A 12,785-nucleotide genomic window follows, 5' to 3' on the forward strand; every position below is an offset into this window, starting at 1 on the left:
TACACTACTCCCACCAGACAAAGGCGGCACAGGAGATTCCTGAGATGACAAAAAAACTGATAACCATTCCAGAAGACCATGGGTATTCAAAATTACACACCTGCAGAGCAGCAATTATAAACGAACAAGCCGTGAGAAGGAGAAAGGCTCCACAAAGGTCTAATTTCGGAGAAACATTTTAATCGTTACCCACGTTTGGGGGGATGTTGACTGGTCAATTGACCCTTCCGATTGATGTGGGAAATGGGCTGGCATAGCGAATAATATCAGAGCCAGGGCAACACCGCCCGCAGGAACACTACGCCAATGATTAGAGCAAGCCAACTCAAGAATTTTGCGTACATACTTGCACCGAAATGTCCAGCGCCAGCTCCCATTACTTGCAATGGCACCTCCGAATAGGAGGCACAGGACAAGACCTAGTGACAAAATAGCACCGGCGAGAGAGCTGACTTAGTCACATATATTGTGGACTCGTAGTTAACTAGTTTCTTGTACACTCGCCCCATTTAAGTGTTGAAAATACCAAAAACAGCACTAAGTTGAGCCTAATTTGGAGTTGTCTTACGGCCCTTACACTTCAGTTTAAATTTATTGTCCACGACGGATAGAGAGGTTTTTATAACAAAGCAACTAATCCTAGCCCCCATAAGGATCCAGAGCAGCTCTCAAACCGAGCATTCAGTCGATCACTTTGAATGTAACACTTAAGTAATGCTAATGTACGGAGGCAATTCGATGAACAGTTCGCAGGGGTTGTGCCCTGCCACGTAGTACCTGCTGGATGGCTGTATGATCGACATGCACTTCGGTCTTGGCTAACGGCTGATCGACAACCAACAAAGAAAATAGTTCAGGCTTTCGCGTATACATATGTCTAAACTCAAGTATTGGGCTACCAGCCGGTCAGAACCTACGTTGTTGCCTAGCAGAGGTCAAGTATAGTCTCCGCCCATGGAGAGAGATCTCTCAGTGCCTTGTTTAAGTTGACCCCTACAACGTTATAAGTGTCTGGTTCCCCTATAATAACTCCTGCACTTCCCCGCTATCTTCTTTTTCTTGCATGAACAACGACTGAATTATTATTCAACATTGTAGCTTCCTGCAATGGACCACCTACGTGATTATCTGCTGAGCTCTGTGCCTAGAGACACACTATCTACCGGAACAATCGACCACGCTCGTAGAGATCAGGAAGATACACGCCAGTCTGTCGTTCGGGGCGATTTCAAAGAGGTTCGAGACATAGCATTCAGTAACCGAACCTGGGTCGTCACCAGTCGATACTGCGATATTGGAGACAGCGTCGACTCCCTTGAAGGCCACATTCATTCCCTGTGGTATATGTACTACGAGCTCGCACGAAACATCTCCCCTGAATCACATGAAGATGAGGGAATAGTCCTCGATATCCTTCGCATTCAAGGAATGGGACCGCTGACTAGACTTGCACACGGAGTCAATGGCATTGACATCGCAAGAACCGTCGACGGTACACTGTGGAACGATCTCCCGTTCTTGGTTGGCGATATGACCAATTTCTAGATCAATCACGGTGCTTCTATGTCGGGTACACACCGTCTCAAATTTACAATATTTCTAGCCAAACTTGCATCCACTCGTGTCGCTAAGGACAGGCTGTGTCAAGTTTCTCTTCTGATCTTTCGTACTCTCTTTGAAACCCCTCGAGAACTTCGCACTGGGGAAGAGTCAGATCAGGAAGACCTCAACAGAGGTACTAAGCAGCTTGAGGTCTTTCATCTGTCACCAGCCGCTGTTGCTTGGCTGAAAATAGCAAACCACAACCTCCTTTTGCTGTCAGAAGCGTATTGGAACGACTGCCCTAGCCACATCAGCAAGGGTGGTGAGTAGTTCCTCGAATCGGAGCTCGGACAGCAATCTCCTGCTGGATTCTCGCCATGGAGATACATGTTCTGGTTGAAGAGACTTCATGAAATCCAAGAAAAGGCCAAGGAGGCCATGAAAAAGCCCTGGAGGAGCTTGCTGCTGATGGCATCCAGTATATTATCAACACAATCAAGCAAAGGAATTCTGAGGTCCTCGGGGCTTACAAGAATGGTGGCAATGCCCTGCATCAGGACAAGCAACTTTCGTGCCTAAAGCCCCTTGCACATGTTGAAGAGCCAGAGTCATAATGACTGGGATGAAGTTTTCAAGAAAAACTGGAAAAAGCCATGTGGACATTTTTCCTTTCTCTCTTTGTTTCTCCGCCCCTTGAGTCTTCAACTTGAATGTCATTCTCTCTGATCCTTACTGTTAGTACTGTTAGTCTTTTTACCAAACTTATATCTGGTCTGTCTTCTAGAATGAAGTATTGACAAAATTGAATACCTCTTACATCTAGATTCTACGTCCATAATAGGTCTGTCCACATACCCTTAAATTATGCCTCTACTCGGTTGAATTTTTGCTCTCGACAGAATGTAAGGATTAAATAAGCATAAAAACGTATTCAACTATTCGCTATACGCTGCCATATCACTCTCCTGGGTAAATTGTCTTGCCCTGTCGCCGAATCTCATCCATGATTTCCATGATGTAGATTGTCTCAGCCCACGGCATGATACTGCTCTCCTTCCGGCCTGCAAGAACATCCAAGGCCGTATTCTGGGCCTCGTACACAAAGCCACGTCCAACGGGGCCATATTCGTGCCGTTGACCTTGCCAATTCTCTCTCTTGAAGAAACATCTATCTGCAGCTCCCCTTTTCTGCTTGGGATACACAGTGAAGGACTCCGGGATCGAAGGTGCCCGCCCTTCAACTTCAACAAATCCTTCAGTGCCGTGTATGATCGCAAAAATCTCGCCAGGGGGACCAGAAGCTTTGTTGGTAGTCGTCACGATGCCCTGTCGGTGTGTCGAGGGATATTGCAAAATAGCACTAGTCGTCACTTCAATGCCATCTTCGTGAGTTTGAGCAGCTATGATGTTGGGCTTCTCCCCTTGACCAGCTGGGCGATCATTCAGCGCAAGCATCATCCAGGTCAAAGAATAAACACCAATGTCGAGCAGTGATCCTGCACCGAGGCTGATGTCACGATACCTAGATGTATCTGGTAGATTTGTGAGACCAATATCCGATGCAAAGTCACAGTTTGCCCGGAATACATCCCCAATGACCTTTTCCTCGTGCAGTAGCCGCTTCAGCTCAATGTATAGAGGTCGATGACGCAGCCACATTGCTTCTGCAACATAAACATTTTTCGCCCGTGCAGTTTCAAAGATCTCTCTTGCCTGTTTTGCGTTGAGGGTGAAAGACTTCTCGCACAAAACATTCTTGCCAGCGGCGATGGCTTCCATGCAGTCGCGATAGTGATACCCGTGTGGGGTGCCAATGTACACAATGTCCACGTCGTCGTCCTTATAAACCTCTGCGTAGCTATCATAGATTTGAGGGCTTTGTTTGGGGCAGTACTTTGCGGCGAAATCCTGGCCTTTCTGGAGACTCGAAGACCCGATGGCTTGGATGATGTGTTTCACCTTCACCTCTTCCCATTCTAAGACGAGGTCCTCAACAAACCATGATGAGATCATGCCAGTAGCTTGAGATATCATTAGCTCTATTCTGACATCAAGTTGTTTTCTAGTCAATCTGGTCTTCTCAAACTACTCACCAATAATGCCCCATCGGATGGCCGGTAATTCAGTTATCGTCATCGTGAATATTCAATTAGCTTAGGAATAAGTTATTTCGGTAATTCGCAAGCAATTTCGATATTCTGATATTCAGTATAGATTCTATCGTTTTTTTCGAGCTAAAGTGGCTGCCACGGTGTATCATTTATACACTTTCTCTCCATCGGGAGCTCTTCAGTTGCGGGGATCGCTCTGATTACCGATATCCCCACACTTCGGGTTTTGAAATCCGCAGAACCTATAGCAGCCATGAGACAATGCAGCAGATCCCCACCTCGATTACAAGCTCTGTTTAATTCTTCTTATTGGCTCATGTGATCGACACTTTCCTTGTAAGCGCGGAATTCGATGCTCAGACAGGTAAGGGACAGGGACCTATTGACTCATCCTGCCTGACGCGCGGGACTTGACACAAAACCCGACGCTGATATCTTATACTCGTCTGTATGGTTTGAGTTGAACCGTGCTGAAGCTTTAGTTGAGTAATAAATAACCATCTCAGTAGAGTTAATTACGTTTGTAACTTGCTATGAGACTCTTACCCGTCTAGTTATAGACACGAATTTTCGAAAGTTCTGTTCTAAGCGTTTATATTCGCATCACAATATAGGGCAACTTAACCGGCACATAGTAAGAAACCTCTCTTTCAGATAGTGTACAAAACTGTTGAAAATGCAAACGAAAGTGCCAGTCTTGATTCCCAACTAATTCCCAATCATCCCCAAAGTTGCCTGTGCCCCCAAAGTTGCCTGTGCCTGTAAAGAGAGAGACCAATGATTGCAAGTGGTAGGATAAGGCTTCAAGAAGTCACAGCACTATGCACCTCGAAAAAGATCATTTATACTCAAGATCCCAATGATCAGGATAGAGCCTGTGCTCCGTAGCTGGCTCAACTGGGAGTGAGACACAAGGCCAGATTGACTCCGGTAGTGCCTCTATATCATGGTTTGCCCTATTCACAATACTTAACACTTCCGACTTCATCATATTTGTTTTCAGAACCAGGTGTAGCGCAAGTGACCATGCCAAAAATTTCGGCCCACCATTAACTTTTAGTGATTCCGTTCGTCAGAGATATCCGGTGCGCTCGGGGGAATAGACCATACGAGTAAACGGGATACCTCGATAGGTTAAAAGCCAAGTAGACCACCACTACAGACTAGGTAAGGTTCCACGGCTTACTACGCGTTGACTTATTCTTTGTCTCTCAAATTTTTAAATGTTAATTACATTTTGATCATGAGCTCTGGATACCCGTACAGCAAGAACTATAGACAAAGGCACGTGCCCGGCATAGTTGGGGCTGACGTAATATGCGGAGGCGGGCGTTATTCTGGAAAGCTGTCCAGATTGAGGTATACTCCACGTCTCCCGAATGCACCGTGAGAGGTTAAACCCGCCCTTTCCTCCTCTCATGATCATCAACTCGCAGGTCTCACTTCAATCGCCATGAGACTGGCCGCGTACGCTGGGGTAAGTGTTCCTGCCGAGCGCGATCCTTTACTCTTGCGATCGCCGCTGACTCTCGTTAGGCCTCCCTGGCCTTGGCCACCGGTGTGTTCTTGAAAGCGCTACACCAGAGAGCAAACTTCTACTCAGCTTGTGTATATCTATCGCAAAGTAGTGCGAATCTTATGGTATGGTCATTTAGTCCTCTGCCGCCCATACTCTTGGCCCTAGGATATCATTTCCCCACTCAGATCATACTGACCCCGTGCGCCTTGCGACTATCCAGATCCTAACGAACTTATGCCTCCTTGCGACCGGTTTCATCCTCTTCTGGCTACAACGACTCCTTTACGGACCCCTTCGGCCTATCGAGACTGAACAACTTTACGAGCGGGCATGGTTTGCGGTCACGGAAACATGTCTCGCCATGACCATATTCCGAGGCGAGCTCGGGGGCTGGTTTCTGGTCATGTTCGTTTTACTTCTAGTCGGGAAAGTCTGGGGATGGATTGGTGAAGGACGAGTGGAGTATCTGGAACAACAACCCCCGGCAAATCCACGCCTCTTCCATATCCGATTGGCACTATCGCTAGTGTTGTCGGTCCTCTTCAATGCCTCGATGCTACGATACTGTGTCAACGTCGTCATTGAAGAGGCGCGAGCAGATATGATGATCATGTTTGGATTTGAGTTCGCAATCTTGACCATCCTATCAACTTCGACAACCCTTCGATACAGCATCGCCTTGACGGAGATCTATATCACCCACCAGCAGGTCAAGGCGAAGATGGAGGAACGCCGAGCTGAGATTCGAGTCGCTCGTATCGAAGCCATTCGGGAACACGCACGTGCCGGGGCAAGCTCCCCTCCAACCGATCTTCCCGATGAGAACGACGTCAACGAGTTGGAGATCGACGTTCCTGGATGGGAGGAGAAGGGTCGATGGGTGTTCTACCTTGACCTACTCACAGACTTCCTGAAGCTCGTCGTGTACTTGGTTTTCTTTGCCATTCTCCTCCGTTTCTTCGGTTTGCCGATTCACATCCTACGCGATGTCGTCGTTACGATGCGATCTTTTGGCCGTCGTATCATGGACTTCCTCCGGTATCGGAACGCGACCAGAGACATGAATGACCGATATCCCGACGCTACTGCCGAGGAGGTTGCACGCGAAGATGTCTGTATCATCTGTCGAGAGGAAATGACTTCCACCCAGCCTCCTGTAGTTGCTGAAGGAGAGGCTGCTCCGCAGCCAGCCGCAGCCGCACCACGTGTGCCCGACCGTCTGCGTCCGAAGAAGCTCCCGTGTGGTCATATCCTCCACTTCGCTTGCCTTCGCAGCTGGCTCGAGAGACAACAGAACTGTCCCACTTGTCGACGCCCAGTCGTTGCGCCGCAGCGCCTTCAAGGAGCCGCTGCCGATGCCAACAATCTGCCCGGAAATGTCGGAGGAGCCGCTCAACCGAACGGCGTGGGTGGAAATCAAATGCCTGGTCAGCCGGGTGCCCAAGGAGAGCTACCCCGAGCTCGAGTATATCAATTCGGTCCATTCCGTATTGGCTTTGGCGCCGTTCGTGGCGACCTATTCCACAACCTTCATCAGCAAATTCATCAAGGCAATGCTCCATTGCAGCCTCCCGCAAATGCCAATCCACCTGGCGCGCGACAAATCGGCTTCGGACTTGGTTTCGGTCGCCGTCCACAAGCTCCAACTACCGTCCAACATGCGCCGAACACAGGAGGCTCCAGCTCCGCAGATATTCACGCCCAATTACAGCAAATTGAGCAGCAAATCGCGCAAGAGATCAGCTCTCTGCGTGCTGCAGCAGAGCAGTTGCGCCGTGTGACCCAACTCCAGATGGAGCTAGATCGGCTTCGTCTGCATGCCAACCCTCAAGCTCAGACACTCACCTCTCCGACGCCGACGACAACTCTGCCAACCGGCACGTCAACCATTACATCGCGTCGCCAATTTGTCTCTAACCCGGGGGCCACACCCTTGGCTGCTGGAGACTCTCGTCTTCCAGAAGGACTTACTCTTCCACCTGGTTGGACTCTTCTTCCCCTTCATTCTACGGAGCTAGGTAGTGGGAACCTGGCACAGGACAGTAACCCAACACCCACCACCTCTGTGCCACTGCAATCTACTTCATTAAATGCATTGGAGAGTCAAGATATTGAAGCTCCGGCTTCAGAGACCGTCCCAGCCGCCACTGCCGCGGACAGGTACAATGAGGAAACCGAGATCAGTGCCCCAAGTACCGGAACGGCCGACACAGGAAACGCAATCCCAAACTGGTCCGTGCCTAGCGCGTCCTCATCAGCCGAGCACAGGGCAGACTCCCCATCCCAAGAGTGGACAGATGTGCAATCCGAGCAAGTTCCAGAGGCTGGTCCCTCCGTGATCCCTCCCGCCTGGGGCAGCACCGGCCAAACGAGCAAAGCAGATACTGATATCGACTCCTCATACGCCGAATCCACATCCAAGGGCAAGAGTCGAGCAGCCACTGTGGAAGAGGCAGCCGATGAAGAGACGCCTTGATTGGACTGACGCGGATAGCCCCCCTCATGTACTTTTCTTTCTATTACGCTGAGCCCAGACTGGCCACTTGCGTATTTCCACCCCTTTACCTTGAACAAGCGTTGCATGGCGTTTCTGAGCAAAATTTCATACCCGGGTTTTTTCAGTCCTTTCTACTTCGATATATGCGTGTCTTCCGGGCACTGTTTCTAAGGTTGTTCCTTTAGAGCGATCATTCGCATGGTTGTCATGTAATTGTGTACAAATCATACATGCAATGGTACAATCAATGAATTCGGGATGTTATGCCAATAAGCGAGAAGATTTCAGTGTCCTTCCCAACCCAATAGATACTGCATTTGACAACAAAGAACAGAACTCCAGTAATCCAATCTATCTTGATTGATGATAATGACAAGCGATGTGTTGTAATGTATGGTACATTCCTCGGAAAGGAGATTCTATGCACAGCCTCAAAAGATCCAGTCCCCCAACGCCCAGGTAAGAATACATGCAATTAGGTCACGACGGCGCCTCGTCTAGCAAAGGCTGGATACGGGGAGGCCGATTCGAGATGATATTGTACAGTGTGCGAATTGCACTTATTGTTGTGATGGTGATTTTGTTTATGCCGATGTGCCGATGAATCGCAGAACGAACTCGTAGACGCCCAGGGTGATGATGGCCGAGGGAATGGAGCGGACCATGTGCGGCATCAGGCCTCCGTAGAGACCGGCCATGCCCTCTTCCTTGGCGATGAGTCGGAAGCACTGCACCAAGCCGGTGTATTTGGGGACGCCGTTCTCCATGGGTGCTTGGCGGAGTCGTGTTCGGATGACCTGTTCAATACTCAGTCAGTACAATTTCCAGAGTCTTTTCGGGGGGTAACTTCGTACCTCGTGAGGATAAGCGATAAGGGCAGCAGCAAACTTAGCGGATCCCGCCGCACCGGTTGTGCTGAGCCAGCTCGTGATTTCCTTCTGCGTAGCGGTATCCTTGCCATCCGGCGAGCCAAGCGAGTTATGCAAAGTAGTCTTTATCCGTTCGTAAAGAACCAAATGAAGCGCGGTCTCCAAAGAGCCCAGATAACTCGCGCTAAGTCCCTTGTACAAGCCGCTGATGCCTTCCTGGCGAAGCACCTGGCGGACACAATCCAGACTGTTCTTGTACCGGCGGGCTCCGGTGGCTGCTTGGGCCTTATCTAATTGCAGTCGTGTCTTGACCAACCAGATCGGATTCGTGGCTGTCGCCGTCGCGATTCCCGCGGAAATGGCGGCCTGCGCGTGTACGAGAGTTGAGTCTTCGCCCGTTCCTAACAGTTGGGCACCGATCCGCTTGCAGTTTCCATAAACATAGAATTTAATAGCAGTCGCCGGGACCACACCAGCAAGGCTAGGGCCGAGACCGCGGAAGAATGCTCGCCATCCTTCTGCTCGGTAGATATTGCTGATGATTCGGGCGGTCTTGTGGCTCGTGTGTTTGGGGATAGCGCCCACGGCGGAGGTTGCGGAAGAGGGAGTAGGACGTTGGTAGAAATCTGATTGAAGACGTGTCCTCAGGACATCGAGGGGAGATGTGGCGATAGCAGTTGCGAAACCACCGCTCCTATACAATCATCCATGTGTTAGTGTAGATCCTCCGATGGCTTATGGCGATTGTCCGGGGACAACCAAAAAAAATACTTACGCGCCGGCTAACAAATGAACCCAGGGGTCGTGGGACTTCTTTGTTGTGGCATAAGAGGTCTTGAGGGGAGTAGCATCCTCAGCGGGTCGACCGTGAATCTTGGGGCTCTGCATCGTGACAGCGCATTTCTGGAGAAGGAAGAAGACAAAAGATGCGGACTTGGGAAATTTCCCTTCTGGGGAGACTCGCCGCAAGTTTTCGCGGTGTCACGTGAGATAACAAATGCTGGGTCTCTGATAGGCGCCACTCTTGCCACCCTGTCGAGAGACTAAGAGACTGGTCATTTTCGTTTTTTTCTTGGCTATTGGAAGATTTATGGTAGGTATGTTTTAGGCAAGCGGAATACACGGTAAAGTTGACCTCTCGATTTGGTGAGAACTGTGTCATGAAATATGTCGAGTATGCCCGCAACTATATAATGCCCCTGATGAATGGCATACCCTGGTTGGTCAGTTTTATCCCTTTGTCTTTGAATGTATTTCCAGTTCTCCTTGGTATACAATAGGCAGGTTTTGATGCAGATGCCCCAATTATCGTCAGCAGACCATTCAAGGAATAATGGAATATATTCTCGTCGTGGAAATCACCTGATCATCATTACGTTTAAGCTTGTTTGCACTTCCGATTTCCGATGCCCCAAGGGACTATTTGTATACGATAAGGTTCCTACCGCGTCGTAAATGGTAATAGGTAGCTTGATGATCCAGAGTACAATACGAATATCGAGGGAAGTCCATCTCGAAACTAGGCCACTATATATCTTCAATAGACTCAATGGAACCCGCAGCTAGATTAGCCTATCGCCATCCACCAACTCCTTCCATTGTACCCCATCTTTCCATATTAACCTAGCACCTCGAAACGGTTCTGATGTTATAGACCAAAGTAGACATTGTAAAGTTATTGAATATTATATGTTCCTCAATTGAATAGCCAAGCTCTTCCCCCAACGTGGCAGATTCCAATCAAGTGGATATTCAGGGGTGATCTTCCGCAGGACGAACTTTCATTTGCGACTTCAAGGGATCTGCAGTGGCCAGTCAGTTTCACCATTTACGAAGTGCAGAACGGTCCTCCGTCTGTTCTCCGCATATATGTAAATATCTCTCGCAATGGCCCATTCCCGGTCTTCCGTGGGCCCCCAATATTTTACTTTCTTATCCCTAATCGCTCCTTTTTTGCAGACTACTTCTGCTGATGCAGTAAGCCACAATTCTTGTCCCGCTGTTGTCGTCATCTTCGCCCGGTGCGCAATCCCAGGACCACTACAGTCTCCACCTTTGCCCGGGTTTCAGCCCTTCATTCGCCCACGGCGCCCCGCGATGGGCCTTTTGAGTTACTGGCACGTCAAATATTAGATACGGACAAGCCCCAATCTAGACCCTCGACGGAGAACCAACTTCTTTTCTCTCCTCGACTCGCTGAGATCCCTGTCATTCGGTGTCAGCAACTGCAATTGCAACAGCTTATTCCCTTTCTATCTACCTCGGTCATCAATTCCTCTCCTGAGACCAATTTGATCCGCATGGTTCAGGTGCAATGTGTTTTTTCGAGTCTTGAGTACGTCCACAGAAGTTTGATCGCATCGCCATCTTGTGATACGCGCAGTGATACAGAGAATGTTGCTTGACAATGATTGAGGCTAACTCCCATCTTGTGCGACAGATCAATTCGCCGCATATAATTATCCCTGTCCTACCTACCTCTTTCCATGATTCTCTCACGGCGCGCGGTCCTCTTCCTCGGCTTCAGCTTCTCCTGCATCCTCTTCTTCACAGCCCGCCAGCTATCACGACCATGGAGTAACTATTCACAGGCCGTGGGCCTGGGGGAATACTACGGCTCCGATTCACCAGCGCACAACTGGACAGGCGCCTTCAACTTCACCAGCCATGGCAGTAAAAACCTATATGCCCCTCAGCCGAACTTCGTCCCTGGCATTCCCAAGCCTCCCGGCTCGACATACACGAAGATGTTGGTAGTGCCCCGGACCAAGAAAGAGGACACAAGCTGGATCGAAAAGGAGTTGCCCGATTGGGGCACTGCTATTTATGTTGCGGATGACCCGAAAGCGCCCCTACACCCACCGAAGAACAAGGGGCATGAGGTGATGGTATACTTGTCGTTCATCATCGACTTCTACGAGGAGCTACCCGACGTTGCGGTATTCATGCACTCGCATCAGAATGCCTGGCATAACGAGGAGCTCTTTGGTGGCGACTCCGCAGAGATTCTCCGGCGACTGAGCATGGAGCGGGTCATTCGAGAAGGGTACATGAATACGCGTTGCGCGTTCGGTCCTGGGTGTCCTGCGTGGATGCACCCCGGCGCCGTGGAAGAAGACGAGACCAAGCAAGAGGAGGTCATGCTCGCTCGGGCCTGGGGAGAACTCTTCCCAGACCAGCCCGTTCCATCGGTTCTCTCACAACCATGCTGCGCGCAATTCGCCCTATCTCGGGAACGCATTCGTACGATTCCCCGCGCACGGTTCATTTTCTACCGTGACTGGCTGCTGCAGACGGATCTGAGCGATTATATCGCGGGTCGCATTTGGGAATACCTATGGCAATACGTCTTCACGGGCCAGCCCGTTGTCTGCGTGGAAGAGAGTGTCTGTCTCTGCGATGGGTACGGGTTCTGCTTCGGTGGCCCAGAAGAATACCAAAAATGGCGCGACATGGATGCCGAACGAAAGGATCTGCAGCAACGACTCGATGATTGGATCTACTTGGCCGAAGACCTCAGGTTGGCACAGGCTGCGGGAGAATTCGACGAAACCATGGACCTAGATCTTCCCGCTCTTGGCCAACAATCCGAGATTGAGAAGGAGGTCATTGCAAAGGATACGCAGGTCGCGGACACTCTTCAGGCTGCGATTGAGCGTGGCAAGAACCCTAAATACCGTGCTTTGGAGGCTGGTCGTCATTGGAAGGAGGGTGAAGGCTTCTAGACACCGGAAGAATATGTCCTTCAATCACTCTCTGTTCAACGCAGGCCGAGGTCTGAGAGCGTTCTGTTGGATTTGCAATCTATCTTCGATATTACCCATCTACCGGCATTGTCGATGTCATGTTTTTGAAAATCTGCTCTCGATTCGTTTGAAATAGTGGTGATATACCCTGATTTGATCTTTTTCAGACGAATGATTGGGTATTTCGGCGATCTTCTCGAGCGTGAACTGCAATTCTGATTTCCTGTACATTTATACCTGCTGGCTTTTGAGGGCTTTTCTAGCGACGTTGATGGAAATAATAGACCATGTTTTTCTAGAGTGACTAGCTCATTTACAACCGAGTCTTACATGATTCCGAATGCCCCCTTTTGTCAAACACTAGGCCTCTACAGCGTAATTAAAGATGGATGTTTATCTACTTCTTGATAATCGGGAATGTTGCAGTAGCATCGAAGAGTGGGCCATCACGTGACTAGACTGCAAGGTTTGCACTGTCTGTCCTTCCTTCAAACCACGCAA

The 12,785-nt window shown here is 49.6% G+C and overlaps 6 protein-coding genes across 6 annotated transcripts; 4 read left to right on the forward strand and 2 right to left on the reverse strand.

The window, feature by feature from the left end:
• Positions 1-1,107: 1,107 nt before the first annotated feature.
• Positions 1,108-1,545, forward strand: N7496_012469 (uncharacterized protein; the record flags this gene model as incomplete). The annotated part of the gene is made up of 1 exon (XM_056705382.1): positions 1,108-1,545. One exon carries the CDS (start codon positions 1,108-1,110, stop codon positions 1,543-1,545), a length of 438 nt encoding a protein of 145 aa, XP_056549280.1.
• An 18-nt stretch (positions 1,546-1,563) lies between these two features.
• N7496_012470 (DUF3632 domain-containing protein) lies at positions 1,564-2,156 on the forward strand (the record flags this gene model as incomplete). Its single annotated transcript, XM_056705383.1, has 2 exons — positions 1,564-1,864; positions 1,969-2,156. 2 exons carry the CDS (start codon positions 1,564-1,566, stop codon positions 2,154-2,156), a joined length of 489 nt encoding a protein of 162 aa, XP_056549281.1.
• Positions 2,157-2,499: 343 nt separating this feature from the next.
• N7496_012471 (Gfo/Idh/MocA family protein) lies at positions 2,500-3,678 on the reverse strand (the record flags this gene model as incomplete). The annotated part of the gene is made up of 2 exons (XM_056705384.1): positions 2,500-3,563; positions 3,636-3,678. 2 exons carry the CDS (start codon positions 3,676-3,678, stop codon positions 2,500-2,502), a joined length of 1,107 nt encoding a protein of 368 aa, XP_056549282.1.
• Positions 3,679-5,106: 1,428 nt separating this feature from the next.
• Positions 5,107-7,648, forward strand: hrdA (E3 ubiquitin-protein ligase HRD1; the record flags this gene model as incomplete). The annotated part of the gene is made up of 3 exons (XM_056705385.1): positions 5,107-5,130; positions 5,190-5,294; positions 5,393-7,648. The coding sequence occupies 3 exons, from the start codon at positions 5,107-5,109 to the stop codon at positions 7,646-7,648; spliced, it is 2,385 nt and encodes a 794-aa protein (XP_056549283.1).
• A 605-nt stretch (positions 7,649-8,253) lies between these two features.
• Positions 8,254-9,426, reverse strand: N7496_012473 (putative mitochondrial carrier protein (Rim2); the record flags this gene model as incomplete). The annotated part of the gene is made up of 3 exons (XM_056705386.1): positions 8,254-8,466; positions 8,524-9,232; positions 9,314-9,426. 3 exons carry the CDS (start codon positions 9,424-9,426, stop codon positions 8,254-8,256), a joined length of 1,035 nt encoding a protein of 344 aa, XP_056549284.1.
• Positions 9,427-11,024: 1,598 nt separating this feature from the next.
• Positions 11,025-12,263, forward strand: N7496_012474 (DUF3431 domain-containing protein; the record flags this gene model as incomplete). Its single annotated transcript, XM_056705387.1, has 1 exon — positions 11,025-12,263. One exon carries the CDS (start codon positions 11,025-11,027, stop codon positions 12,261-12,263), a length of 1,239 nt encoding a protein of 412 aa, XP_056549285.1.
• Positions 12,264-12,785: the final 522 nt, after the last annotated feature.

This window comes from Penicillium cataractarum (assembly GCF_028827025.1).
Source record: "Penicillium cataractarum strain IBT 29864 chromosome Unknown utg000010l, whole genome shotgun sequence".
NCBI lineage: Eukaryota > Fungi > Ascomycota > Eurotiomycetes > Eurotiales > Aspergillaceae > Penicillium > Penicillium cataractarum.